At 40.5% G+C, this 26,962-nt stretch overlaps 1 protein-coding gene across 10 annotated transcripts in view; it reads right to left on the bottom strand.

The window, feature by feature from the left end:
* EPB41L4B (erythrocyte membrane protein band 4.1 like 4B) overlaps positions 1-26,962 on the bottom strand; it is a 183,009-nt gene that overhangs the window by 43,166 nt on the left and 112,881 nt on the right. For 7 of the 10 annotated variants that reach the window (XM_085314577.1, XM_085314579.1, XM_085314582.1 and 4 more), the window contains 3 exons: positions 22,898-23,013; positions 14,017-14,142; positions 3,895-3,965 (listed from right to left, as the gene is read on the bottom strand). In XM_085314577.1, the coding sequence (XP_085170703.1) occupies positions 3,895-3,965; positions 14,017-14,142; positions 22,898-23,013 (313 nt within the window). The remainder of the gene's footprint in view (positions 1-3,894; positions 3,966-14,016; positions 14,143-22,897; positions 23,014-26,962) is intronic. The other 3 variants (XM_085314588.1, XM_085314578.1, XM_085314581.1) reach the window with 2 other exon arrangements.

The following is a 26,962-nucleotide window of genomic DNA, read 5'->3' as shown; positions in this document are numbered from 1 at the left end:
GAATAGCTGAATTCCTGAGAGCACACCAAATTCATCGTTTCCTACACAGACTGCAAGCTATCACGGCTTCTTCTCCACCTTCCYGATCTTATGGAGTAAATTCAGCCAGAGTGGATCATTTTGCAGTCTCCCACCAAACCTACTCCATATTTGAAGGAGTAACATCAGATTTTACTTACCATTCTAGGCATGAGACATGCCCATAGAAATGCTGTCAAAAATATTGCAAAATGACTGGCACTGTAAATTCCAAATTAGACAAATGCACATGTAAGCATCGTGTTGTTACACGCCTTATCAAAGCATGCCTCACTAAGCAAGGTGGTAACTGCAGACTAGCTCTATTTCTTCTTGATTTGATACAGGCAGTATAAAACTCAAACGATTTGCATAAATAACAGATTTTTCCAGGTATTTATTTTCCATAATCCATTTGGAATTATTTGGAATAATGTTAACCCTAATATTTGCCAGGAAGAACAATACATGTTTTACTTTGTCCAAAATGCTTATGCCACAACTGTAGCTGGGCTGCATGCCTGTGTGTGTTACTTGGGTGTTCATGAAAATATCTGCATGTTTTGAAGTGTGTTACAACAGATCTATAATAACAACATCTCTAACTGATCCTCTCTTTTGTGTCTTACCAAGAAAGCTGGCAGCTTTCCTACTTAACCTGCTTTTGAAATTCCCCTCCCAGTAGTTGCTTGCATTCGACTTTGTTCAGCTGGGAACTGGCACATGCAGCTCACAAGGACTCAGCTGAGGTAACTGCAGTATTTCCCGTATTGCTGCCGTCCAGATCCTCTGCTCAGCTGGAGGTTATCGGCAAAGCGGCACAGTCAGCAAGGCGGGGATGGATGCCCACGTCCCAGTTCACAGTGCAGTATGTCAGCTTTAATTGCAGAGTAACGGGACTGTGAGCTAGCACACAGTGGCACATATTGGGTTGACTGAGTCGCCAGCTYTTTCCCCCCTCATTGAACTAGGGAACAAGCCCTTAAAATAGTCTGAGAGGGGAAAAAAAGAAAAAGAACAAACCAACAACCCAGTCCTTGCTAGAGGAGGGAGAGCTATAGAGAGGCACAGAACTGCTCTCCGAAAGTCCAAAAGCAGGGAGGAGAGAGGACTGGGCTCTCCCRCGGCCCCGCACCCTCCCGCGGCTCCGTTTGACGTCTGCAGGTTAGCCATTAACAGGAAGAGCAGGAGACAAGCCTTGCACTTGTAGCCTGCGCACGGAACAACAGAGCTGATTTCAGGAGCTTTTCCCTCCTGAAACTCAAAGAATTAGGGCCATTTYAGCTTCAGGGCTCCCCCCGCTCCCTATATTTAAATGACCTGGATACAGAAAGATCCGCAGTTTGCCAACATACAAAGAAATCGGGTGAATAAATTGACAGTGGCTTTACACAAACACATTGTTACACACTATTCTAAGGCTATGCCCGGTGAGATGACCAGAGAGCTCCTTGTGGCAAAAACAGCTATACAGCACATATATATGAGTAATTACCAGTTGAACCAGAACTAATTCTACAAAGAGCTATAGCAATTGTTAGCCAAATTGAGTCTGCCATGGCAGATGCTAAAATAATTGCTCAGGGGGATTGCAGGCCATATCTAAGCAGTTAATTCATTAGAAATGTAATCTGCAGACTAGCAATGGAAGAGTAGACAAGATGGTGGTAAAAAGAGCACAGCTCTTCACTCAAACAAGCACTAGTGCTCTTCCTCCTCACCCCTTAATTCCCTACTCTTACAAACAACTTGTGCTTCAGTTAGTGACCAGAACTGCATATATTCACTTACTGTTATTGCTGAACACATTTCCCAGTGTCCTGAATTTGGAAAACCAGAGCATTTGCTAATATATTGTACAGTCGTCATTCCAGCAATCAAATACAGGAAGGTAATGCCCTGATATAAATCTCTTACATGAAAAGAGTAGAATATTGTTAAACAGCTGTGACAGATACTGGTTTCAGCTGGCAACCACTTTTCAGCACACACAAGTATTTGGTTTGCTTCCTCAAACATTCACACGGGTGCTGTCGACTGGTACAAATGTTCACAGGAATGCCTGCATGAGTACTTGCAGGAACAAAAATTATATTCCCCAAGGGGGCTTTTTCACAAAGGATACTTGTGTACTTCTCAGTTCAAGAACAGGAATGCTCCTGAGTGATTTGTTTGACAAGTCTTAACAATCCCTTGACTGTACTCGGAAGTAATGCCCAGCTGAGCAAAGGGACATTTGTGTTCTCCCAAATCCTCAGAGTAGAGGTTACATAGGACATTAGTGGCAAATAGGGGGCAGATGTTACTGCAGAAAAGGGAGCTACTTGAAGGGAAAAGAGCAATGGTTAGACCCTGCAGTAGTTTTGCACTATTCTCCAGGTTCTGAACGCAGACTCTTAAAATTACCCTGTCCCTGAGCATTGATTACTTGCATATTTGCACCTTCAGAACCCAGGCGCAAAGCAATAAAACAATACAATTTAATTTGGCACAACTGACTGTAGAAAAAACAGCGCTTGACATAAACCAGATAAAAATAACTATTGGACAAATATACATTTGCCTGCTGCACACCAAGAACTTCAGAGTGGTTTTTTACACGTTTATAAGCTTGGATATATGCAAAAGAAAACAGTAAAGTCAGCTTTACGGCCAGCTGCCAACCTTACTCATACTGAATAGTACCTAACTTCACAAAGCACACAACTCCTTTACAGCTCAGCATGGTGAAGGAGTAGAGATTTTATTACAAAACGTGAAATAGCAATGGTTTTCTACAGATGTTATGAGAAAGCTCAGCAAAGGACAGTGAGGAAAACAAGTCTTTAGCCATGCTCCAAATCATACACAGTTTTAAGAACTGAGTTCTCCTGAATTGCTTCTGGAAGTGACAGCAATTCAGCAAAGGCTGTAGTGGCAAAGACATTGCATGAGTCCATTTCTATTAAATGAAGAAATACGTGTCTACTTAATATGTCTGCTGAATTTTTCTCAGTGGTCCTAGGAAACTTAATTTGTCTCTTTCCCAGCCAACCTTTACTATGAGTTGTTTAAACATCTATTTTTCATTGTAAAAATCATCACCAGGAAGTTATAATAAAAAAATGAAATGACTAGTTAGCTGATCAATAGCCTGCTTGATTGTTATGCTTTAAATGAATCATTTTTTTTTTCAAACTCTGCTCTGAGTGACCTTTCTGGTACTGGAGACATCCAAAACAATGGCACTAACATACATTTAGAACCAGACAATTTCCAAATTTCCATGCAGTAACCTCCTCCCTAAACATCTGCTAAAAGACAGCATGACATCCAACTAATATTTAAATCCAATTAATAAGACCTTTCAAAATGGCTACTCACAAAAGGAAAACTGCTACCCACTATAAACTGAACAAAAATACAATCCAAAGTAATCATTCCTGCCTGGTAAGAGATGCAAATGAACTGTTTTTCTGAAGGCTGTATACCAAATGCACTTTCTTCCACATAAAATACTTGCACAAACCAGGAAAAACACAAACAAGAAAATATTCCAATTTAGGCAGCACCTTGTACTTCTCCAAAAAAAAAAAAAAAAAAAAAAAAAAATCTCAAAATTGACATTTGTTACACAGGTTTTTCCAAGTCTGTCACTGGACCTGATTTTTAGAGTTGAGCTTTTATTAATTCGTCAAGTATATATGACACGTGTGCATAAGAGATGCACCCTGCTGACACAGACTGTCTCCTCACGTCACTGCGTGATGAACTTCACACAGCAGTCTGCGGATGAGTACACAGATTTGAAATACATATAGTAGACAATGTTTGGAATATGCAACATTACACTATGTACTTATTTGATGTTTTCCCTACAAACAAGAAGCAACAGACCTTACATTAGGGTCCTGCAGGCTGGAGGTCTTACTGGGATTTACAAAAGAGGTCTCTTCTTTCACAACCTGCTAAAAAGAAAGAGCCAAAGTTTAGTACAACATCTACACACTTATGATTCTAAACCTATTTATTAAAAAAAAACAAAACTGTAAGTATTCAAGCAATATGCAATGTTCAAAATGCCTGTTCTGAACAGACTTAAGCACAGTAATTCTTTTATCATCTCCTGATGTTGACATTCACTTTGATAAGCTACAGCGTACAATCTGTAGAGCAATAGTCTCAGGAAGAGATTGGGTTGTGATAAAGCAGAAGAAGGAAAGGAACAGTGTTTTCTCCAGAAGGCATTTGAACAGAAATAATAAAAACAACCAAAGCAAACACACTGATGGCTGAGTTGTTCTTTTAATTAAAATAAATATTTATGTAACCAAATCAGAAGCATCATGCCAACTCTCAAWGCTTTTCGTTCAGTCTTCGAAAAATGAATAGAAAAGCGGGACCCCCTACATACAGTTACACTGTACATGTAATTTACAGAAAGTCTCACCCACTACTGCTTCCTGCTAAATTACAGAGCCCTGTCTCTCTCACACCATTTGTCTACAGAGTACAAAATACAACTATTACAAAACAGCTTGCAAGAAAATTGCTTGACAACCCAGAAAACCCAGGAAATGCCCAATTTGGGCAGTTGTTGGTAGATCACACTCTTCATCTGAGTCACAGGATTCCACAATCTATGTTTAAAGGCCAGTCTCAGCATAGGATTGCACCACTACACAGAAAATACCGGCTGAAGATACAACAGTACCTCCAGACCAGTAATGGACTTGGCAGGCTCTGACATTTCCATTCTGCTAAATGGACAGAAGGGAGCTGACATGAGCTGACAAGAGTGATATTTCAGTGCTCAGCATCTGAGCCATGATAATTTAATGACRTTTGTTCAGATCAAATTGAATTAAATGTGTGTCAGTTCCATCCTCTTCAAAATAGGCATGTAAAACCGCTGTAGATGTTGCATGAGACCTTCCACTCAACACAAAAGGATGCATTTCATTTGAGGGTACTCATAAGAAAAGGAAAAGAAATCAAGAGCTCAGTTCAATACTTTAATGATGAGCTACAAAACCTCAGTAGAAATGCTCAGCCCTAGGGGCGTTTCCTCAGGCTGTGAGAATTTAGGGCTCACGTCCCCCTTGTGCCAGGTGAAACAGAAGCCCCATCGCCACTTCCCAGTGAATCACTCCTGGTGGAAACAGAGTGCTCTGGCTTGTTCACACAATTAGCTGTAGGGATAATTAAACCGAGACCACTTGGAATTTAGAAGAAAGTGGATTCAAACTTCAAACTCAGATTTAAACACCTAGGTTTCCTAAGTCCTGAGCAAATGCTCTAAACACTAAGGAATCAGATAAAAGGGAGGTATAACCACCACCATTGTAACTCAGTCACCAAAAGTTTTATAGCCAAGCTTTTCAGGGTGTTAGCATCATACCATGAATAATTTCAGGACTGGGAGTGCAATTTTCAGTTGATTTATAATTTAAAGAAATTTAGCTCAGCTCTGGAAAACATTTTTTCTGGCCTTATAATAGCTCTGTCTAGCCTAATATTTATTCACAATCTAGTGCTTTCTTAAAAGGAAAGAAAGATTTTTTAAAGTTTTTTTAAGGTGTTGAGAGAAAGCATTGAAAATCATTCTTTGTTGGCACAGATGAGCACTGAAGTAATATTTCTTTGTTCTGCGAAGATTATGATGCTTTTTATAAAGCTGTTGGGTTTCTGGAAGCTGAAAACATGAATCCAGCTGTCAGAAACTTAATACACAGTCTCTTCTTTCACGTTGATGTCTTAACAACATTTTATTGTTAAGCCTGACAAGCTGGCTGCTTATTATTTGTCAAACTGGCTATTTTTTAAAATCGCAAGTTTTACTTTATTCCAATTTTCATCAAATTAACTAAGCTGAATTTTAAGATGCTCTTGAACACAACAATAGGAAACAGGTAACAGTGCTTGAGGAAGGACTGCAGCAATTGCAATAGGGAATGAAATGATTATAATTCCACCTACTTAAACACCACAGGCCAAGGACCTGAAAAGCCAGTTGAGAGGGCTTCAGTGTATTAGTCCACAGTCATAGAATCATAGAATTAGTAAAGYTGGAAGGGACCTCTGGAGATCATCTAGTCCAACCTCCCCACTCAGCAGGGTCACCTAGAGCATGTTAGACAGGGCTGCACCCAGGCATGGTTTCTTCTCAGTTTTGTGATTATATTATCACACTCTTCTGCATTTTTTGCTTTAGAAGGCTGAGCCAGCTTTCAAAAAAGTGCTATATTCCTAAACAGCATGATCAGCATCCTGAGGAACTTTTCTTTGTATTATTTTTCTCCATTTACTACTCGTGCTTTAGAGAACAGGAAATACTCTAGTATCTGCAAATTAGTACTGTTGGCCAGGGGGCAAGTAGTTGCACTCTCAGCTGGAGGGAGAGAAGGTGCCCGTAATGAAATGGAGAGGCTGTTCACAGTTCAGGTGATGCAAGAGTACACACAGGGTGCCAAATACTTGGGTCTGCATTGGCAGATACAAATGAATGAAGATGGGATATTACTCTTCCTCTGCCTTATTTTTCTCTTCCATGCCTACGGACGAACAGACATAGGATAATGTTACACCTGCAGATGGCTTCAGACATCAGGAACTGTACCCCCTGCTCTACTTTACCTGTTTGCTTTTGAGAGGAGAAGATTCTACTCTTTTTCTCAAAAGGAGGTAGATCCACTCAGCAAATCACACTCACTAACCACACAAGGACTTCCTAACCCTTACTGAAAAGACCTGACCCATAATGTAAAATAAGAGTTATGCTTGTACCCAACACACACATGCTGTCACAGTACAATGTCCAGATGGTCTGAGTTCATTAAAAACACAAAAACAAGCTCATGTGGTAGTGCAAGGATCTAGATCTCCATCGCAGGACACCCTCCACCAATCTAAAAAGGGCATTTGGTCAAGGCTAGCATCAGATACCTGGCGGGAAACACATATGAAGAACCAGGTACAAGCTCCATCACCCTGCACAGCTCTACCACCTGTATAGCACTGAGATGTGTAAGAAAGACAGAGGCAGCAACATGGAGCTGCTTAGATTTCCTTAACTAAGGCATATTCTTCTTTACTCAGAGGCCACTGCTTTGAGAGAAAGCGGTTTCAGGACATGCAGGGCACAGTAGACCTGAAAACTTCATTTACAGAGAACCAGAGTCATTTAATAATTACCAAAAGAGCAACAAGCTAGCTCTTCTGACTACCGGATGGCAAAAAAAAAAAACAAAAGAAAGGTTTTGATCTGTATAGTCAATCCATATAATGCCATTCTCCTTTCCAGGGCAAAAAATATATATAAATATTCCAATTTTTTATGCAATTACCTTTCCGGACAGTGATAGAAACAAAGTTAAAGCATTACTTTATCACACTAGAGACAAGAAGTATGCCTGGACAGAAATGCCATCATACAGGCTTTATTCACAGGTGATTGCTAATAAAGACCTGTTTCACCAAGAGAGGAARAGAAGAGAAAAGCATTTAAGTAATACCAAATTTTGACCACAGTTGCCTAAGTAATCTGCCTGCAGGCCTACCAGTCTGATACTGACAGCTGCCCAGTTTTCGGTTGACTCCTCAGTACCCAGAACTGCTGCTGCTGTCCCAGTAGGATTGGTGATACACCTCTCCAGATCCTTTTGAATCTTAGAGAGGGGAAGGGACATGTTCCAGGGATGCCACATCAGATTTCTGCTGAACTTTTCAGTAGAGGTGCGAACGCTTTCTGGCCCATGGGAGCAGTCCTAGATACAAATTCAGCTCCACAAGGGCTGGATTTCCCTAGCAAATGGCAGTCTTTTTTAATTTATTCTGAAGAAAAAGCTATCTCCAGGACGATGGGGAACAGGACCTCTAAATGGGAATTGGTTGCATTGGTCCTGCCAGGTGAGAGAACACAGGAAGAACATGCATGTTTGGCCACAGCCCTCCAGGTCTATTTGCCACTGCTTCGCCTCAGATGATTAATTTGGATTTTGGGCTGGTGAACCTCTTGCAGGGTGCTGTGCAACACAGGCTGTGCTCTCCAAATCTCAAACAAGCTTCTCCAAGAGCTACTGCACTCTATTCCTCTCCTCCATTGCAAGAGGCATCACTGCTGCTCTTACCCCATCTGATCCACAGTAAGAATATCCTGAATCAGCAAAAAARACTCCAGAAAGAATCTGATCACTGCAGCGAAGGGGGAGGGTCAGGTTCCTGTCCAAGAAAGAAAAGCGGCAGGAAGTCGCTCATGAAACCTGTGATTTCTCTTACCGAACAATATCACAAAGTTTCTAATTGCAGGAAGGAGGGAGAAGCAACCGAGGATTCACATTTGGTGATCTTAAAAGGTAAAGAAGCAATGGCTCCCATTGCAGTGCTCTGGGAATATTCCTCTGTCTTGGCTCTTTCTTGCTCCACCGTGCTGCTAAGGAAGGCTGAAGCACACCAGCTTTTTCAGCAGTTCACCAACATTTCTGTCATTCTTCAGCTGTGTGATTGTTGGCTGATCTCAGCAGATAACACAGGCTGAGCAACACTCCACTGGGAAAAACACCCTGCCAAGGTAAACCTACCCTGGTGATTTAATACATCAAATGTATCCTTTCAGGCCTAATGGTTAGGTCTCTCAGGAACAGACTACTCTGTTTTTCTCCCTGTGAACAGGGACTAGTGCAGTGGGGCTCCTGGACTACGACGGGGCTCCTAGACATCACCACAATTAACAGTGCGTGTGTCACCGCACACRAGCAGTTACACACACAGGCCAGCCAGGAGACGCAGCTGACGCATCTACAACGAGTTGTCACAGTCTTGGGACGCCACTGGCAAATTTGCCTCTCACATCCAAAGRAATAAATGAAAAATTTCCCTTTCCCCACTTTCTGCTCATCTAACTCCTCCCTCACCTTCTTGCTTGCAACAAAGCTGCCATCTCATTTCCTCAGCTCCTTCCCTGTCTTTGAGGTATCGCTGCTGCCACGCCTGTAACGAGCTGCCGGGTACCAYCGGTTGGTCATCCTGGCCAACCTACATGCCAAATCGCGTGGTCTTGTGCCTCCGACACCCCTTATTTCCAGTAGTCTCACTTTTGAAGTTAAGTGAATCCRTTTCCCTTTAGAGACCGAACACCGAATTTGAAACATTTTTTAGCTCTGCTGTAAAGAGCTATYGTAAGTGATGGGAGGTCACGCTCGCCGGTGTGGGCCCTGGGAGCACCCTGACAACTGCTTCTTTTTACTTCCCCTCAGACTCGCCGGGGAGTTGATTGCTCACCCAAGCGGATGACTAAAAGYAGCAGCTTTAGCAAGGCGATGCGCACATAGGAACCGCGCAAGCGAGAAGGAGGAGGAGGGGGAAGCAGGCAAAATACAATTCCCAAGGGAGACAGGTTAATATGTTGGCAGCGCTGATCATTCAAGGGACTTAAGTCAACATCTAGTGAAAGCTGAGAACTCCCCAAGGAATTTTCCCCAAGGATTTAAGTCCTATTATAAGACAGACAGCGTAAGATTTTAACTGCTTAAGTGTCTTCCCTACACCTACTCTACCTTCATTTATGACCTGATTAGAGTTTAAATCCAGATCCCCTTGAGTGAATAAAGCACCAAAGACCTATCTCATATAAAGACAGTGTATTTTTTCTAGAAATACGTAGAAAATTCACACAGACTTTGAAGACGACAAGTTCTTGCAGTCAAATCCCTCCTTAAAGTGACAGYACAACGAAAAAGGCAAAGAATCATCAGAAATGCAACTGGGAAAGACTAACACTGCAAGTCATCTGACTTATGCACATTTTCTACCATAAATAACACATAGATCCAAGTCTCATTCACACTTGTGGGCATGGCTCGCATCCATGAAGATAAGTACAGGCTGGAGGATGACACTTGTACCCATGCACATCCTGAGACACTTTCTGCAGTGCAGTCCAGCCCTTTCCTCAAGGCAACCCCTGACACCACAAGCTACCTGCATGTAATGCGAATCCTGGTTTGCATATCTGCAATACTTAAAGCAAAACTACATCATCATCATCACCTCCAGTTTCTAGGACAGGGAGGAAAAAGAGAGATGGCTATCAGTGCTGGCCTAAAAATTTACATGTGTATAAGCYTGGGAAGAAAGTCAGCGTGTGAAAGGGGCTGCAGGAGTGACTGTCCCTTTATTCAGTGTAAATGTCCCTTTGTTTGGTGACGGTCAAGGCAGCAGAATCCATTGTYCCAGGAGAGAAACCTGTCTGAGTAGAAGACACCCCTTGCCAGCCACGAGTTTCCCTTGGGGTTGATAAAGCAGAGGCAGAGAGTAGGACATTGTCTAGCAGAGCTGAGGGTGAGGAGATGAAAACACCAGAGAAAATGCAGGGCAAAAGAAAAAAAAAATAACCAAYCCTGTGCAAGTGCCAGGAAGGAAGCTTGAAGGCACAGCTTCTGCAATTAGAGAGGAGGCCTGGAGTTGTAAGCAGGAAACCCATCTCTCCCAGAGCAAAGGGGAATGAGATTTTGTATGCACTTTGCAAATAATTCCCCATCCCCCCAAATACCCTTTTCCCATATTTTTTCTCTCTGACAAACAAAAACCACCAAATTTGGTCAGTGCGGCAAGAGGAAATGTCATCTCTAGGTTTGTCTTCCCCCAGTTGCTTTGCAGAAATGTATCTTAAAATGAGCTAGGCATTCCTTCTCTCTAGAGAGAGAAAGATGTAAAAATAAAAATAATAATTAAAAAACCACACAATCCAAGCAGCAAAAATTTGCTGAAGTAGAAATCTATGAGAAACAGGGTCTCTATTCCTTTCCTATTGTAACCTGTTAGGCCCAAGGATTTAGGTCCAGGAAAGCCTGGATAACAGATGGAGAACACAAACACCACTTATGGAAGACAAACTACTAGAACACAACGCACCCTCCCCACCAAGAGGAAAAAAACCCACTGAGAGAGTTGCACGTTTGCTCTGGAGCCAGTACTTAATTCTAAGGATAATCAGGATTTGTCTGGAGCCAAAGGATATAGATAGCGACTGAAACMTGCTCATATCTTTTTCCCCATCAGCTGGACTATGAACTGCTGGGCAAAAGGGCCTTTTTGTGATACTAAGGACTCCTCAGATAAATCCCAGCCTATCGACACTGGCTCGTGCCAGCTGCCAAGGGATTTTAAACACCAAGGAGAGCTGGTCTTTTGTGTTCTGGCAGCTCATTGCTGCTCTGTGCCGCTCTCTCTTAAATGGAGATTCTGATAAAAATATAAAATAAGAGAAAAGACGTCAGTTGCTACACAGTGCTGGGCCCTCCCCTGGTGTTTAATTCTGTGGGAACTGTGATATRTGGTCTGCCAGCTAGAAGGTGGCAGATCCCTGTGGCACTGTTGGAAGGACATATTATGAAATACTGCTGGTTTATCCTACAACTACAGATACTGTAGGGCATGTCCAGTGCAAACTGTGGCCTAAGATCCCCACAGCTGTGTATGGGTCTCCCACGTTTCTTATCCGTGGTGTCCGTGGCCATGAACATCATTCTTTTCTATGGCTCACTCTCCTGTTAGCGTCTAGTTGTTATAAAGAAAGAAAACTACAGAAAATTTCCTGTCCAAGTTTTTGTTTTGCCCCTTTCTCGGCTTGCAAACATGCACCCCATCCTGAGAATTAACAAGGAACAGCTTCTAGTTCTACTAAATACAAGAGGCGCCTTTATAAACTTGTCACATCCTGATGTTAGTAGCATATGGTATTGAAAATATTCCCTCTGCTTAGAAGAGGAAGCTGTTACAAATATCTCAAGCAACAGTTTGTTAATTTTGGATCCAATTCTGCAGTGCATCAATATTTTTGTTATGCTTTTACATCTAACCGTATAGTGAAGATACCCGTAACATTTCTTAAAGTATAGGTTAGACTGCAGACTTTGGAAGACACTACTGGGAAACTTTCTCAACCTGTATTGAGTTAGTTTTTCAAAGGGATGAGGGACTAGAGAAGATAACCGGCTCCTGCGTAGCCTCTGCACCAGTTTTAAGGTGACAGATAGTGTGTTTCTACTCATTCCTTTACCATATATTTTTGCTTACTCCTCCCAGCATACGCCTAGCCACGGCTTCTTACTCTAACAGCTTACCATCATCTGCTTTCTGCCTACTTACTTTGCAGTACATCTGGGAAGYGTAACCATCCACACTCAGTAGAAGAGGAGCTGAAGTGCAGAAGAATCTTCTCTAGTCCTACAAGCAATTTTGTGGCCAAGCAAGGAATTGAATGAGAATTTGCAAGACTAAGGTGACATGCTATATTTCTGCTATCACTCTTACAGCATACTTCTTTAGCACTGAAAGCTTCAGGGATTTCAAATTGAACCTTATACAAGGATTCTTCCACAGTATGTGCTATCTTGCAACAGTTTTCCTTCCCCTCATAACCTTAAGACTTTTTACAGTGAGGCCAGGCCTATAGACACGTACATAATCCACCCTGACTGCTAAGGCCTCTGGCAAAACAATGCAGGTAAAAAGACAAACGAGGGATGCTCAGCTTGTTCTGAAATCCATTCACAACACAGCAGCAGCAAAAGGATACAATTACAGCATGTATGGAAAAGCAACTCAGGATGCTCTTTCTTGGAAAGCCTCAGGGTGAAAAATAAGGGCAGGGCAGGTAAAATGAGAGATGCATACGTTCAGCACATCTTCCATCTTGCCTTAGTAATACAGCACTATGAATGCAGAAGCACACTCTGCTTCCAAGTCTCTGACTATCCAGTCAAATATGATCATTAAGTATATTCGGGTGAAAATACAAACATGAGAAATATACCAGGACGCCCTGTAGAAGAGACATACAGGAAGAAGAAAGGGCAAACCCAAAGACAAGCAAACAAGAAACATGCTGCATAAAACATCATTGATATAACACAGAATTCAGAAAGAGAGGTGAAAGAACTGCTTTAAGCAAAAAAGTAAAAGAAAAAACCCAACCTCCTTTCCTCACATGCAGTAAAATTTATGGTTTCTGTTCTTGAAATCTAGGGCAGTCAGAACAACCACATTTTAATATTTCCTTAGGTCTAGCTAGACCAGATGTAATCTAGTTCTCAGATGAAAGATCTGCCAGGGAACAACAAATACACAAAGATGATTATAACAAGTTCTTTGGAGGGCAACTTGACCTAGTATGTTATTGTGAAAAGAAACAAAGCAATGGAAACACCAACATAATCTGTATTCAAAGAGAATAGTATACACAAGGATACCACAGGAGCTTGGGATAAGAGTTATACCAATCTTTCTACCTCTATTTTGGTTCCTAAAGCATTATATTCATCTCTACTTTTGCCACAAATGGCCTTACCACTATCAATCATACTTAAAAAGTATCACATATTGGAGCTTTCACTTAGATTTACCTTTGATGGGGAAACTACCTTATTACAGTCATACCATCTAGCAGTAGTTTCCAGTTGCATTACATTTTTACTATAAGAGTTGTGGTGTTTTTGAAACATTATGTAGCTGCTATAAACACTGATCTAGCAGTGAAAATAGCAACTTGAAATTCAGTAAAAGGTACATGAACAAGTAAGAAAACAATATACAAAACTAACATTTCACATTCAGACATATCTACTTTCCTAAATAATATCTATGAATTCAAATACAACCTTTATCTTTAAAATATCCTTAGCTAATATTGCCATGAGTGCTGGGTAGTCTCAGGAAACGTCAGAGGTTACTATTCCTCAGATACAAGGTCAAAAAACAGCTACAAAGTGAAAAAATTAAAACCTGGAGATTTGCCTCTCTCATCCCTATTAATCATGTCAGTTAGGAAAATTTTATTATCTCYTTTACATAAATTATAGTGAGTTACCTGAAGAAACTGTAGAACAGCTAGGAAAAGCTGTGCTGATGTGGGTATTCAAGATAAAGTAATGCACTTCCTTGGAAAGATTTTTTTTTTTTTTGGAAAATGAGAATAACCTATGCCAAAAAGAGAAAGGGGAAATATCAAACACAGATTACCTGGGCACCCACTCTAAAAGCAGCTTCTACTTGAGCTTTAAGGATGTTGCATTTCATATGATCAGGTACAGAGGAAGGAGACACAGGGGCATGAAGAGTCTTTTCAGATACTTTCTTCTCTTCACCCTATATTTAATATAAAAGACAAGTACAAGGACATGTGTTAGAAGAGCAAATTAACAAAATGATTATGTCAAATTTTTACTTGTAACAATGTGGATCAACAATACTGGGTAAAATTTCGATGTTCGTACTCTGATGAGATAGATATGACAGAAAAAAATTTCAGATGTAACGAATTGATACTACGTTCAAGACAAAAAGTGGCCTGTGGGGAAGCCTGGGTAATGGAAGTGAGAAATTAATGCATAGTGCTGAGAAACAGAGGGAAAAAAAAAAAAAAAAAACACAGCCAGGCCCTGGATTGTTTGCTCAAGCCTGAGATTACACTGAAATAAAACATTCGCTCAAAATATGTCACAGCAGGCAAAGGTGGGAAAGGTTTGCAAGGCTCAAACACAGTCAATATCACTTTCTTATGCAACCCTAAGAATGTAAAGGGCCTTACAAATTTAAGGCACCGACAGAAGGATTTGAAGGCATCTTCACATAATTGCAAGCCAAGTTGAAATCTCCTTCATCAAAAACAACAACAACAAAAAAAAGAAAATAAAAATCCAAGGAGTTTAAATGTATCTGCTACTTCCACTTGATGCAATCCCCTTACCTACTCAGTGCTCTGGATCAGAAATCTGAAGACTCAGGACAGTTAGTTTAGTGACATGTTCAAACATGACCTGAAGACTTTTGTGTTTTGAACAAAAAAGATTCAGCAGAAATGCCAGTACGAATAAACTTCCCATGTAGAAAAGAAAAAAAAGAGAAAAGAGAAGGACAATGTAATATTAATGTATGAACAAGAAGGATATGGATGAGATCAGGTTTGTAAAGGCAGATTCTTAAGCAAGCTATCAAGCTATAATATATTTTTCAAGAATTGGGCAATGGCTTAACAGCTATTGCAAGCTTTGCTATTCATCCTGGAAATTAGACCTGTATTACAACTGAATAACATCCTAGATTAGGTATTCATTTTCCATTCTCCTTGCTGCAAAGAGTGAAGGGCCATATACCTCTGGACAGAACAAATGTATAATGCCGTCATTCAGATTTCATTGTACTTCTAACTAACACCACGTACGAGTAAAACATCAGTACATCCGGCCCACTGTATCCCTGAGGCTCACCTCTGGCAAATCATCTCAAGACAGAACTGGTCAATTTATAGCTACTGAAATTACCGTATGATTAGCCCTTAACTGGAAAAACTGTCTTCTTTATCCTTCCTTCTGCCTTCCCCTATGACACYTCACTGGCTGATGGTAACTGAAATCTTACTGACTCTTCTTTCAGATGCAAGAGCAATCACAGACAAAAGAGAACGTCCGGATTCTGGGGACACTTCCTGCAAGTGGAGCAAACCATGAATGCAGTTATGTTGCCTAAGGACACCATTTTGTGAACACTGGAGAAAAAGAGCTAGACCTCTGCAGAACTCAATGGAGATAGCAAAACAYTTTTCATGTGTAAGCAAAGTTGGTCCAGTAGACTTCTGCATGCAAAATGTCACATCTTCCAGGTACGATTTTGAAAAACTGTCTGCTAAAGGATTACCCATCATGAGGGATATTTTTTTTGTTTGTGAGGGAAATCTCTAATAACTCTTACATGTCTATTTGCCAAGCCACATTTACTATTTTTAATGGAAGCTAGTTCAGGACATTTCATTCTCTTCACTTTCTTCCTAAGAGAAAAAGAAAATACATAAAATGAAAAATGACAGCTTCTAGCTGGAACAACTTATGGAACTGTAGCCATCTATTTACTCTTGAATACAACYGTAATTCTGGCAAGCATCTGAAAAAGAAATTGAAATATTCTTTTGCTGTAGGTGGCTCTTCTGGGGTACTCATGAAGCTAAAAAGTGGAAATATCAAAAGACAAACTTAAGTCTAAAGAAAGCACAACTTTTTCTTGATCAACAGTCTTATTAGCTACTACACACTTCAGAAGGACTGATCTTATTGRCAACTTCTAAGTGTATTGATTTCTAGCAGCAGAAAAAACAATGCACGAAACAATGACATTTCTAAAGGCCATGTAAAATCCCATCTTTGTTTAACACTGGATACTAATTAAATATCATTTCAGTCAAGTCAGATTAAGTCATTGTATTTTACTAGCTAAATGAAGAAAACTGATGCTTGTTTAAGATACAAACTTGTTTCATAACTTCAAAACTTCCCAAGTCACATCCATTTGGTATTGAGTAGCGACACAGATATTTTTCAGTTTTGGTGTTCTTCCTCCCCTGTCCAATTTCCCTGCATTGATGAGGAGCTAGAAAAAAGCCTTCAGGGCTGCCCTCTAGCTGGAAACTCTCAAAAGGCCTAAACTTCCTCCAGATTACACAGGGTTATATCAGATGACACCACATAACGGCAGTTGTCCCCATTGCAGGGTCTGAGGTTTCACAGGCTGAGACTCTCATAACTGGAGAGGTCCCAGCACCGACAGTTACCCGACCAGCCTGAAAAGGGAAAGCTGCTGCTGCTCTAGAGGTTACAGCCCTCTTTGAAATCATTCCTGGGGACAATCAAGTCYGCTTTAGCCTTCATTTGGGCCAGACCAGAAGGATTTTGACCTTCAAGCGAGCAGAACTTGCTTGGCTTGTACCCCACCAGGAGCAGCAGCAACTCTGGTGAGCGACCACACATGAACAGCGGAGAGAGCTGCGGTCGGCTGACTGGCCCCGTCCTGAATTCTGATCTCAAAAAACTGAGTAGCTCAAACTATTACAAATGCTTGTGGTGGCACTGAAGATCCAGGCTGCAAATGAACCTCCATGCTACAGAGGAACTCAATACATAAAACAAAGTAGCCCCTCCTTATTTCAGACTATTAGCATTTCTGAGTATCTGTAAGTTCCTATTGCTCCTTAATGCCACCAACCTTCACATATAACCTTGTTCATCCCCCAGTTTGAGTCATAGAGTTGTCAACAGGAAAGCAAAGGGTAAAATATTCTTTCAGGACAAAACTATATAGGATGGTCTATGGTTCATTTCCCTAGTTTACAAGAAAGTCAAAAATCTAAAAACTGTCTGTGTTATGTAGTGTATATACTATCGCTGCAAAAATGAAAGCTGCAATCTACTTTATTTTTGCCTTATAATAAGCAAATCTGCACCTTAGTTTTCCAGAATCATCATGGCTTGCAATGATGAATGGAGCATAAAGATAGCAGCTGGCTATTAACATTAGTGTACCATATTGGCAGTTATTAAAATTTTATTTTCATTTATAAACTAAGAACATTCAATGTAGAAGTCAATAGAAAACTATGCATGACTCTATTCATGTAACTTATGATTTTATTATTTCTTGCCACATAATTCTGAAAAAATCTGAGAAACTGGATTCCAATAAGTATGTGAGAATCAAACTTGCTTCTGAAAGAAATAATCTTCTTGTTTAAAATTGCAAACTGAAATCAACCTAAAGGGTTTAAAAATGAGAACAAAAAATCAACATCAGTTTAAGATACCTGATAACACTCCCATTTTCTRTTTCCAGTTCTGTTGTGTTCACATTACTTTCACCACTGATAAAGAACTTCATTTTTCTGCGGAGGGAAAACACTGGGGAATCGCAGAAAGCATTTAAATAGGTTTGAYAGAAGTGGATTGAAGAAGTTCAGATGTATATATGAGTGTGTGTGTGTGTGTGTGTATATATATAATGTGTATGTGTGTGCATATATATACATGTGTGTGCATATAAATATGCACGTGTGTGTGCACATGTATAGAGGTAACTAGACACGTTTTTTCCTTTTTATAATTGAGATCTTATGTTCATTTATCCCTTCCCAAACATTTAATTTAAATTCAATTACTGATACAAGAATCACTGGCAGATTTGTACAGTGTCAGATAATGATGATACTAGCTTTGCTTTGCAAAGCTGACTGAATATTAAGTGCACACACAGAATATAAAAATAGATGCATGAAACAGCAATACTACTCTCTTGTACTTAACATTTCAATTCTCTGTTTTGAAAGTTTCACGCTTTGTTCCCCGTAAAACTATATCACAAGCAAGAACCGTGATCACCTCTCTCTGCCAATTTATCAATGGTCTCTTCTTAGCCAAAGATGCTGAACAAAGTAAACAGAGAAGTTTCAGACACATCAGCAAAGTGGAGTTTTTGTTTTCTTTTTTAAACCACACCTGACTTGGAACCAGGYAGCTGTAGGCTCCACAGTTGTGCAAGGGACAGGTAGCTCCACAGCTTTTCTGCAAGCGGTATCATTTACAAGCAGTCACTAGTGTACCTGTTTAGCCCTGTAACACAGTAYTGCCATTGCTAGTAACAGGCCACGGGGTTTGTACTGAGCTTGCAAGGCCTAAGGACTGAGGCCTGTCTGGCTTGCTCTATCTGAACTTTTCCTGATCTGCCGGTAGCCCTGTTTTACTTGGTTTAGCTGTAACAGCATTTTTTCTAATTGACCAGATGTCCATAGCTAATTTGTTTTACTTCTGTTTATCTTTGTATGATATAACCATAGTTTTATATAGACAGTAGTAACAAGCAGTTATTCTGTGTAGAATGAGATATTTAGAGCAATACAGGCCCAAGGGAAGACCCCGGATGTGAGGTAGAGGAGCACAGGCAGTGGACCACAGGAGATGGGGCACAGGCTGGCACTGAAGACARCCCGGCTATAATAAACTCATCAGTRGTCAGCTGAGGAAATGYAAATCTGGAGCTGAACAAAAACAGTTTTAGTTGTAACCAAGAGAATAAAGAGATAGTATCTAACATAGGTAAAAGCACCTATATAGAGTAGACTGGGATGCAACTTGAAGCCACCGATCAATGAAGAAAGAGTAAGGTGTAAAAGYGTGTTAGCAAACTTATGGAAGGKACACCAAACAGATCCTAGAATGAGAAAGAAGAAACCATCAGCATCGTATGCCTCCCGGTGAAGGACTCCAACGGTGGACACCTCACAGTAACACCCCAGCAGCTTCCCACCAGAATGAAACCATTAACCTTAGGACCCAGGGGCACAGGGTAAGGGTAAGGGTAAGCACAATGCCAGGAAAACAGGTAGAAACTAAATGTGTGTACAACAACTTGAACTGTATTATTGTTCTTTCTTTCTCTGCAATAATTAGATCTGGACTAATAAAGATTAGACTCTGAAGATTTCAGTTACACCAACAATACATTCCTGGCTTTATATATTTATATACTTATATACATATATACACACACACGCATACATGTCATACATACATACATGTATGCATATACATGTGTATACACATACATAAATATATACACACATATACATACATATGTATATATGGTGTGCTTCCTTTTCACCCATAAAACACGATTTTGAGCATAACAGATGAAGGCTGCAGGAATGGGGAGGGGATAGGAAAACATTTTCTGCAAGAAAGGCTTTTGCAAGAAAAAAAATCAAAAACATATTCACAGTTACAACACTTGTTGGCTTGTCTCTACTGGAGGTTAAGAAGTCTGCTAGCACCAAAGGGAACAACACGCATATTGAAATTTATCACTCCCTCGGTGGGTGGACAGACATGTCCACTGTACCAAACAGCTCTGGAAAAGAGACTGGACACATCCATTCATCATTCCCACGAGACAGAGTTTGCTGTATCAGACAATCAAATTAATTAACTGCTGAATCTAATTTACCCAATTTCTTATTAATTCTGCTATGTGCTGATTATTAAACCTGACAAATTCCATCTCCAAAGCACATTACTTGAAAAAAAACAATAATTACCAACAGGAAGAGAGGGAATGAAAGTTGGGTCTCCACAATAGATATGGAAACCATTGTTTTATTTTCAGAAATAAAGCAACAGAAGCAGCTTTGTAATTGCTTCACTGGTTTTGTTTAAGCAAATATTTTAGAAGAAGGACAACTAGTGAATAAACAACTCCTAGCAGGAAAGAAATCAATGACATTGTGCAGGAAAGCTGTTCGTTTCATTTCTTGCTAGAAACTAGGCACACTGACCAGTCATTAAAATCTGCTCACTGACCAGCTCAGTAGCTGGTTAACTACCATAGCCAAAGTAGCTTTAAAGGCCACACTTCCTGTGAAAAGTCCAAGTTCAAGGCTGTTCAGTCCTGTCTAGCCTAGCAATGCTCAGTATCATTTCAGCCCAGGGTTAGCCCAGCATTCACAGTATGTCCCTCTCTTTGCAGAAATCATCTGCTCAAGCAACTGCAGGGTCAATGTTCAAAGACCTGGAGTTTGTTTGTTTTAGTTTTACAAGCTCTGTGTACGTATTTCATTAGGACCTAGGGAGCAAACCACAAGCATGGGGCTGAAAGAAACTCCAAAGGACCTGCCAGTCACAACACACATCTTGTACGCAAGGGCTTGATCATTCATGTGATTTTTACTGGTGACACCARGCACATTCTCAAAGTTCATATAATTTCCAAGTGGTTCAGTATGGCAACCTTCTTAAATTTTGAGGGACTAGCCTCCTCTCAGTTCTACATGGTAACTGCCGTTCCTGGGATTGCTGCCTATCTGCTAAAGTCAAACCCTCTCAGTTGCCAGGAAAGGGATTTCATAAAACAGTCTCTGTCTCTAGCTTTGCCTTCTGCTGATGCTCTGCCATAAGCAGAGCTTAGCAACTCCTGGTGCCCTGTGCAAAACTTTTTCATCAGCAAAAAAATCCCAGTACAGCACACAGGCTGCATTTATTTTACCCTTTTGAATAGGCCAGCATCCCTCCAGAACCCAACTCGTTTAGTCATTGGAAGGCACTGACTTGCTGTGGTACTAGGTTCTGCTACTTAGTCCTTAAATAAATAGTCCATCTGACTGTGAACAAGACTGTAGAGCTGTCAGGACAAAGCAAAGCAAATTGTTAGGTATAGGAGAGMTGAGCTCCCTTCATAGATTTTCAGAAAACAAAGAAGAGTTAGAAGATCAGAGGTCAGGCTTTGCCAAGCAGAAGTCACAGGGATTCTGTTCTACTAGGACCACTTGCATGGTACAGTGGAATGTACTACCAAAGTGTTTCAAGTTTTCATTAAAGCCAACCAACCAATCATATAAATGTATTCATTTTGAGATTACAAGGGCACCATTCAGAATATCTGTTTGGATCTTTTGCATAGCCCAGCCCAGATTACCTTAGATTACCTTATTCACTTACTCCTGTACTGTAGTCAACACAGAGGTCCTTTAGCTTCCCATATTTTAGCTCTTTATCTATGTCAAACTAAGYTGCCAATAAACTCAGCAGTGTAGGAATGTCCTTCAAAGTATGTTTTGGACATAGCACCTAATGAATGTTCGCAGCTAGGGTTAAGGCATAGGATATCAATAATTATGACTGAGCTACAGTACTCCTTTCACAAGACATGGATATCCATTGAATGAATCCAAGTAACAGAGATTTTTCCTTTAGCAAGCTACATTAATGCTGAATTAGCTTTGCCTACAAAAAAACTGTATTTAATTCCAGTTAGAGTATTTCTAAAAAAGGAAATAGACAAATGCCTTTTTTTTTTCATCTTGATTTGTCTGCTTTATGACTACATTTATCAGTACGGACTAATGTCCATAGTTAACTCCACCAACACCCCACGGCACACCATAAACACAATTCTTTAAACAATGTCTCTTTATAAGGGAAAATTTCAGTGTCTTATGGAAGACATAGCTTGATAAGGGTCCTAGGCTTACAGAGCAGCATGGGAGTATCACAGCTTCAGTGTGACACTGACTTTAAGTATCTAGAATTTTGAACAAAATATACCAAGATTACATTATTTGTTGGAGGACCTGACTCAACCTCTGTCTCTTGGATACTCTCATCCAGAAAAAAGAGGTTATGCTATATAGATATACAGCCCCCTTGTGCCTTTACTTTTCATGCACTTTGCAACCTCACTTTTGATTTTTATTTTTCCAATGCTGTGTTGAAATAACATCAATAATAAAACTTGTCTGTGAAACCAAGGTAAAGTAACATCATTGAGTTCTCCCTTGAACTGACAGAAATCTCTCCAAACACCTCACTTCTTTTAACAGATATACATGTTCACTGGGGACCTGGACCCCTTCATCTGAAGCTAGCGGCAATGCTCTCACTGATTTCGCTGGCTTCAGCTTTGGCTCCAGAGGGCTTGTTGTAAACAAGAAGTCCAGGTCTCCATGGCTTTATCCAGAGACAGCTCAAAGCACCCCTGCAGTGCAGACACACTGGATTTTGGCTCCCACGCATACAAGGAGCCAACAGGCTGTCATCCCTCATGTCTCTGGCACGGGCAGTGGGATACAGCTGWTTTGCAGTTTCCCCAAAAGCCAACTCGTCTAATATCAGCCAACATCAGATCCTGGGGGTGGGGAGTCTAAGGCATAACACAGCTTCCTCATGTGAAGAAACAAGGTAACTTCTTTTTTTAATCATTTAAAGTGTTGTTATTTTCTTACAGCTCTGGGCTGCCTATATGACTAACTCTTCACAGCTAAATCAAAACTACATCATAACATTGTTGCAGCAGCTCCGAAATTTTAAAAGGCAAAGTCGAAAGAAATACTAAATCTAAAAATGAAACCCGAGTCCCAAGAGGAGATGGTATGAGGTGATTAATGAGCAAGACAGTTGCAGATCCATATTGATTTGAATTGGAAGTGAAAAAGTAGCAGCTTCTGAATATTAAGTGACAAAGGGGCTCTCTGGCATATATATATTATATATATATATATATATATATATAAAAAAAATACATGTATATGCTATACCTTGTTCATGCTGATGTGCAGGGCTGGCCATGGTCCAACTACCTTCATACTCTCCGTTTCTATTTTCTTCAGATGAGAAGTTTCATCATAAAGAAGGGGAAGTCCTGAGCTCAATTCTAAAAAGATGCCCAAAAGAAAGAAAAAACACAGTCTGAAGAGAGGCTACAGAAGAACTGCAGAGTAAGACACTCAACTGCATTTGAAGAGACAGTGGTCAACAGACTGTCTGTTCTGCAAAACTGCCTAAAATATTTCATAATTATGCCTGTTGGGTCATTTTTCCTTTTGCTATTTAGCAAACAATTCCTCCCTTCCTCCTCCTCTCCTATTTCTCCATTTCAGCAGGGCTTTACCTTTCTGTGGACAAGACACTTCTCTCCTTACACGCACACAGTAAATAGCCATTTCTACAGCTCATTTGACAMCAGAGGGATTATTTATACAGCCAAGGTGCCACTTTCAGCATATTTGATGGGTGAAGAGATCAGAGCAGAGCTTTTGGCTCCTTTCATGGACATCTTCATTTGTATGCCAGCCTCCTTAAGGCTGTTATCAGGAATTTGCTGTGCTTTGTCATCAGATATTTTGAGTGAACCACCAACATAGAAAGACAAGGAAAATGTTTTTTGAGAGAAAGTCTTGGAAGGTCTTGGCCAACATCTTGAAGATAGTGTGGCATGTATATGTATATTTTTAATTATTCTTAGAAAAATGAGATTCATTACATGATAATTTAATGAACCTGTCTACTTCTGTATATTTTTGCCATAGGTTCTAGGTAATAATAGTTGGGCTGTAATCTCTAGAGTCTTATTCAAAGCCCATTAAAATCAATAAAAAAACTCTCATGAACCGTAATTTTGTTTGGATCAGGTTCCTAAGCTGTCCTAAGAATATTAAATATTATTCACTCAAGATAAATTTTACAGCTCTTTAAATATACATTAAGGGCTTTGCTGACTAGAGGCAAACCGCTAAAACCAGTTTCCAGGGACATAAGCAAGAGACTGGTTTTAGTATTACTGAAATTTAATGAGACCCTGAGGTAAGTGTCCTAGAARGGGTATGATATCCCTTATCAGCAGCGATCTTCCCTCTCTCATCACAAGCCAGTGTCGGCACAGCTTCGCAGTTCTGCCATCGCAGTTGCTTCCATGGATGTGAAACTGTGAAATTGCCCCATGGTATCAGTGAATAAATTACCACAGCCATCAGATAAGCCGAGATGACATATTTTAGAAACCCAGCCATTTTACTTTTCTGTTGAGAAAGAACATAAAGGGGAAAAAAGTACATTATTTAAATGGTTCAARTTTGTTGTGATGTAAAAATGACATATTATTAGCTGCTGCTTTGCTTAGAGGAAGAGCTCCAGAAACCAAGTCAGCTAGTTTAGCCTTTTTGCTCAGCCCTGCATAAATAAAAGGCAAAAAAATTAAGTCTTATAAAAGTCATATCTTTACTGAGTCAGCATTAAGTTTTGGCAAAACCAGGGTTTCATTTCCAAAAAGTATCTGGCAACAACCAGCTGTGATTTCTCAGAGCACCATTCTAGCCTGCAAATTCAATCTGTATAACACTGTTCTCTGCCCAGGGTTATGCAAGGAATGCATGGGGAGATCTGCTGCGTAAAAAGATATGACCTGTGTACGTTAGCTTTCAGGTGAAGGGCAGCATTACAAATACAATAATTAGGCTGAATGCAGGAAAACAACATCTTCTGTTAACTATCTTCACAAACACACATCAGGTTTGATTCATTGGGTGATAATTCTTCCACTAATTACACTGGACAAATTACTTGGAATGTGAAAATCAGGCAGACTGTTTTCTGTAACAAACTCCTGGACTCTGTGTGTTCGCTGTGAAAAACTCGCAAATATTTTAAGGGAAACTTGGCTGGACATGCTGCCATTTCCATTTCTCCTTTCCACGTGCTCCAAACGGGGGCTGAAATTTTGGAACCTATCAGAATGTGCAGAAGTGGAGGAAATGCAGACCTTTTCTCTCTTTTGACAATATGCCAGGTACGTGTGGGTAGGTCACTGTAAATCCCATTTCATATGTATTTTAAATCATCTGGGAGCTTGGAGATGAATCCATAGGAATTGGAATAAGCAAAAATATGGCAATGGTCTGTGGAAAACTCCAAAATAGTCAGACTAAAGTGGTGATGTGCAGTCCCACCTCTGTTAGCCTCACTGGGAAGTCTCACCTAGGATAGCGTATTCCCCTTATGAGGCCTTTTGGCTCTCCAGGCCTTTCCACTTGAGATGCTTTTGGTCACATGCACACCCTTCCCTGGAGAGCGTTCTCAGGTTAGTGACCACTTATTTCCTAGAATCACTTTCCCAGCAGTACCCTAACTTTTCACACAGCCTTGTGTCGGACATCAGTCCCCTATGTCTCCACATTCCTTATCCACACTGCTGATAAGAGGCTCCTTGCCACAGGCATTTTTCTTGTTCCCCACACTCTGCCATACATGCAGATATCTGACTGTCAGCTGGGATGCTTCTAATAGTTTCCACACATACACTACAAGCCTTTTCCATGTGCTGTCTGTAAGGTGGCTTTCTCAGCTCAAATAACCTAAGCAGCACATTACGGAATCCATTAAAAAAAAAAAAGAAAGAAAGAAAGAGAGAGAGAGAGAGAGAAGGGCTTGGAAACAAAGCATCAATCCTGAAATGACACACAGAAATGTCACCAAAAATTGATTGCTCAGAGTGGTGAGGAAGATGGTCCCATCGCTGTTCTAATGGCATAAACAACAGCATAAACACACCATGTTCAATTGAGGACTACCTTTTGAAGGGAAATTATTTTTTTGTATCTGACCAGCCATAGATCATTGGTGGATCAGGTGATGACCTGCCACAGGGCAGTACTTTTATTAAGAGAAGCCAGCTAGCAGACATGTGCATGGGATTCTCAGTAATCAAAACAAACCAGACAGATACTGTCAGTGTGCTGACACCACAACCTCCACTCAGGAGGTAGCAGCATCTTTTCGGGTTTCCTTAGAGAGGCCGAAATCACTCTGTGCTAGTGGCATTGGGGCAGGTCTGGAACCAGCACTCATTCCCTGTTCCCTAATCGAATATTGAAACAAATGCAAAGTCAGAGCATGAACCAACCTCAAGTAAACAAAGTGGAAATAAAGGTAAATATATCTACAGGAATACACACTGCTTGCACTACACAAAAGAACATGTCTTCATTAGCAAAGTTGCTTTCAGAGTAAAGCAACAGCTCAACAGATTTGAGAGGCTGTGACACACTGTGTGAGAGGAGTATTGGGTTTTAGATGTAAAAGAACTTACATCAACAACCAAGTCTTACCATCCTCATGCATAACGGACATGCAGCATCCTGAGAACAAGAAAAGGAGATACCGCAAGGAATTCCTCTCAGTTATCACACTGCTTTTTTTCTTTCCCCCCCAAACTCCTCACTCCAACTGGCTAACTGCAGACTTAACAGACTGATGTTTCACCTTCCAGATAACAAACACTGGATACAAACAGAATTACACCTGATTTTTGTCCTTATACTTTTCTAACCTGATGAGTCACCTATATTGAAGAGTTCAGTCTAAGAGGAAATACAGAGCTAGAATAAACACACAATATTAGATATTTTACTGTTGCTTCTTTAATCATCTTCTGATTATTAAAGGGAGTTCATCTATGGAGACAGTGTGTTGCACATCAGAGGTACAAATATTTTTCCTTTTATCCTTCTGCCTACGGACAGAGTTGTTACGTTCCTGATAGAGGGCCCAAACCAAAATCCACCCTCTCTAAGCAGCCTTACGGTTCCTCTATTCAGCTTTACAGGATGCTAAATCAGGCTGTTTATTCACCCCAAGACTCCTGCTTCTGCTGCCCCATTTGTGACTTGGCCTGATCATCAGCCCCTGGTAGTAGCAGATCTACTGCGGCCTTTCACTGGTGTCACACAATCACCATCCTACAGCACTAGTGCCAAAGTCAGCGAGGGCAGGTAGATCTCCCAAGAAAGCTATTCCTGAAGGAGATAGCTCCCCCAGCTCCTACCTGC

This window comes from Rhea americana, unplaced genomic scaffold (genome assembly GCF_003343005.1).
Source record: "Rhea americana isolate MKP2758 unplaced genomic scaffold, rheAme1 scaffold_409, whole genome shotgun sequence".
NCBI lineage: Eukaryota > Metazoa > Chordata > Aves > Rheiformes > Rheidae > Rhea > Rhea americana.
The sequence above is the reverse complement of the archived record's forward strand: the minus strand, read 5'-3'. Positions and strand labels throughout refer to the sequence as shown.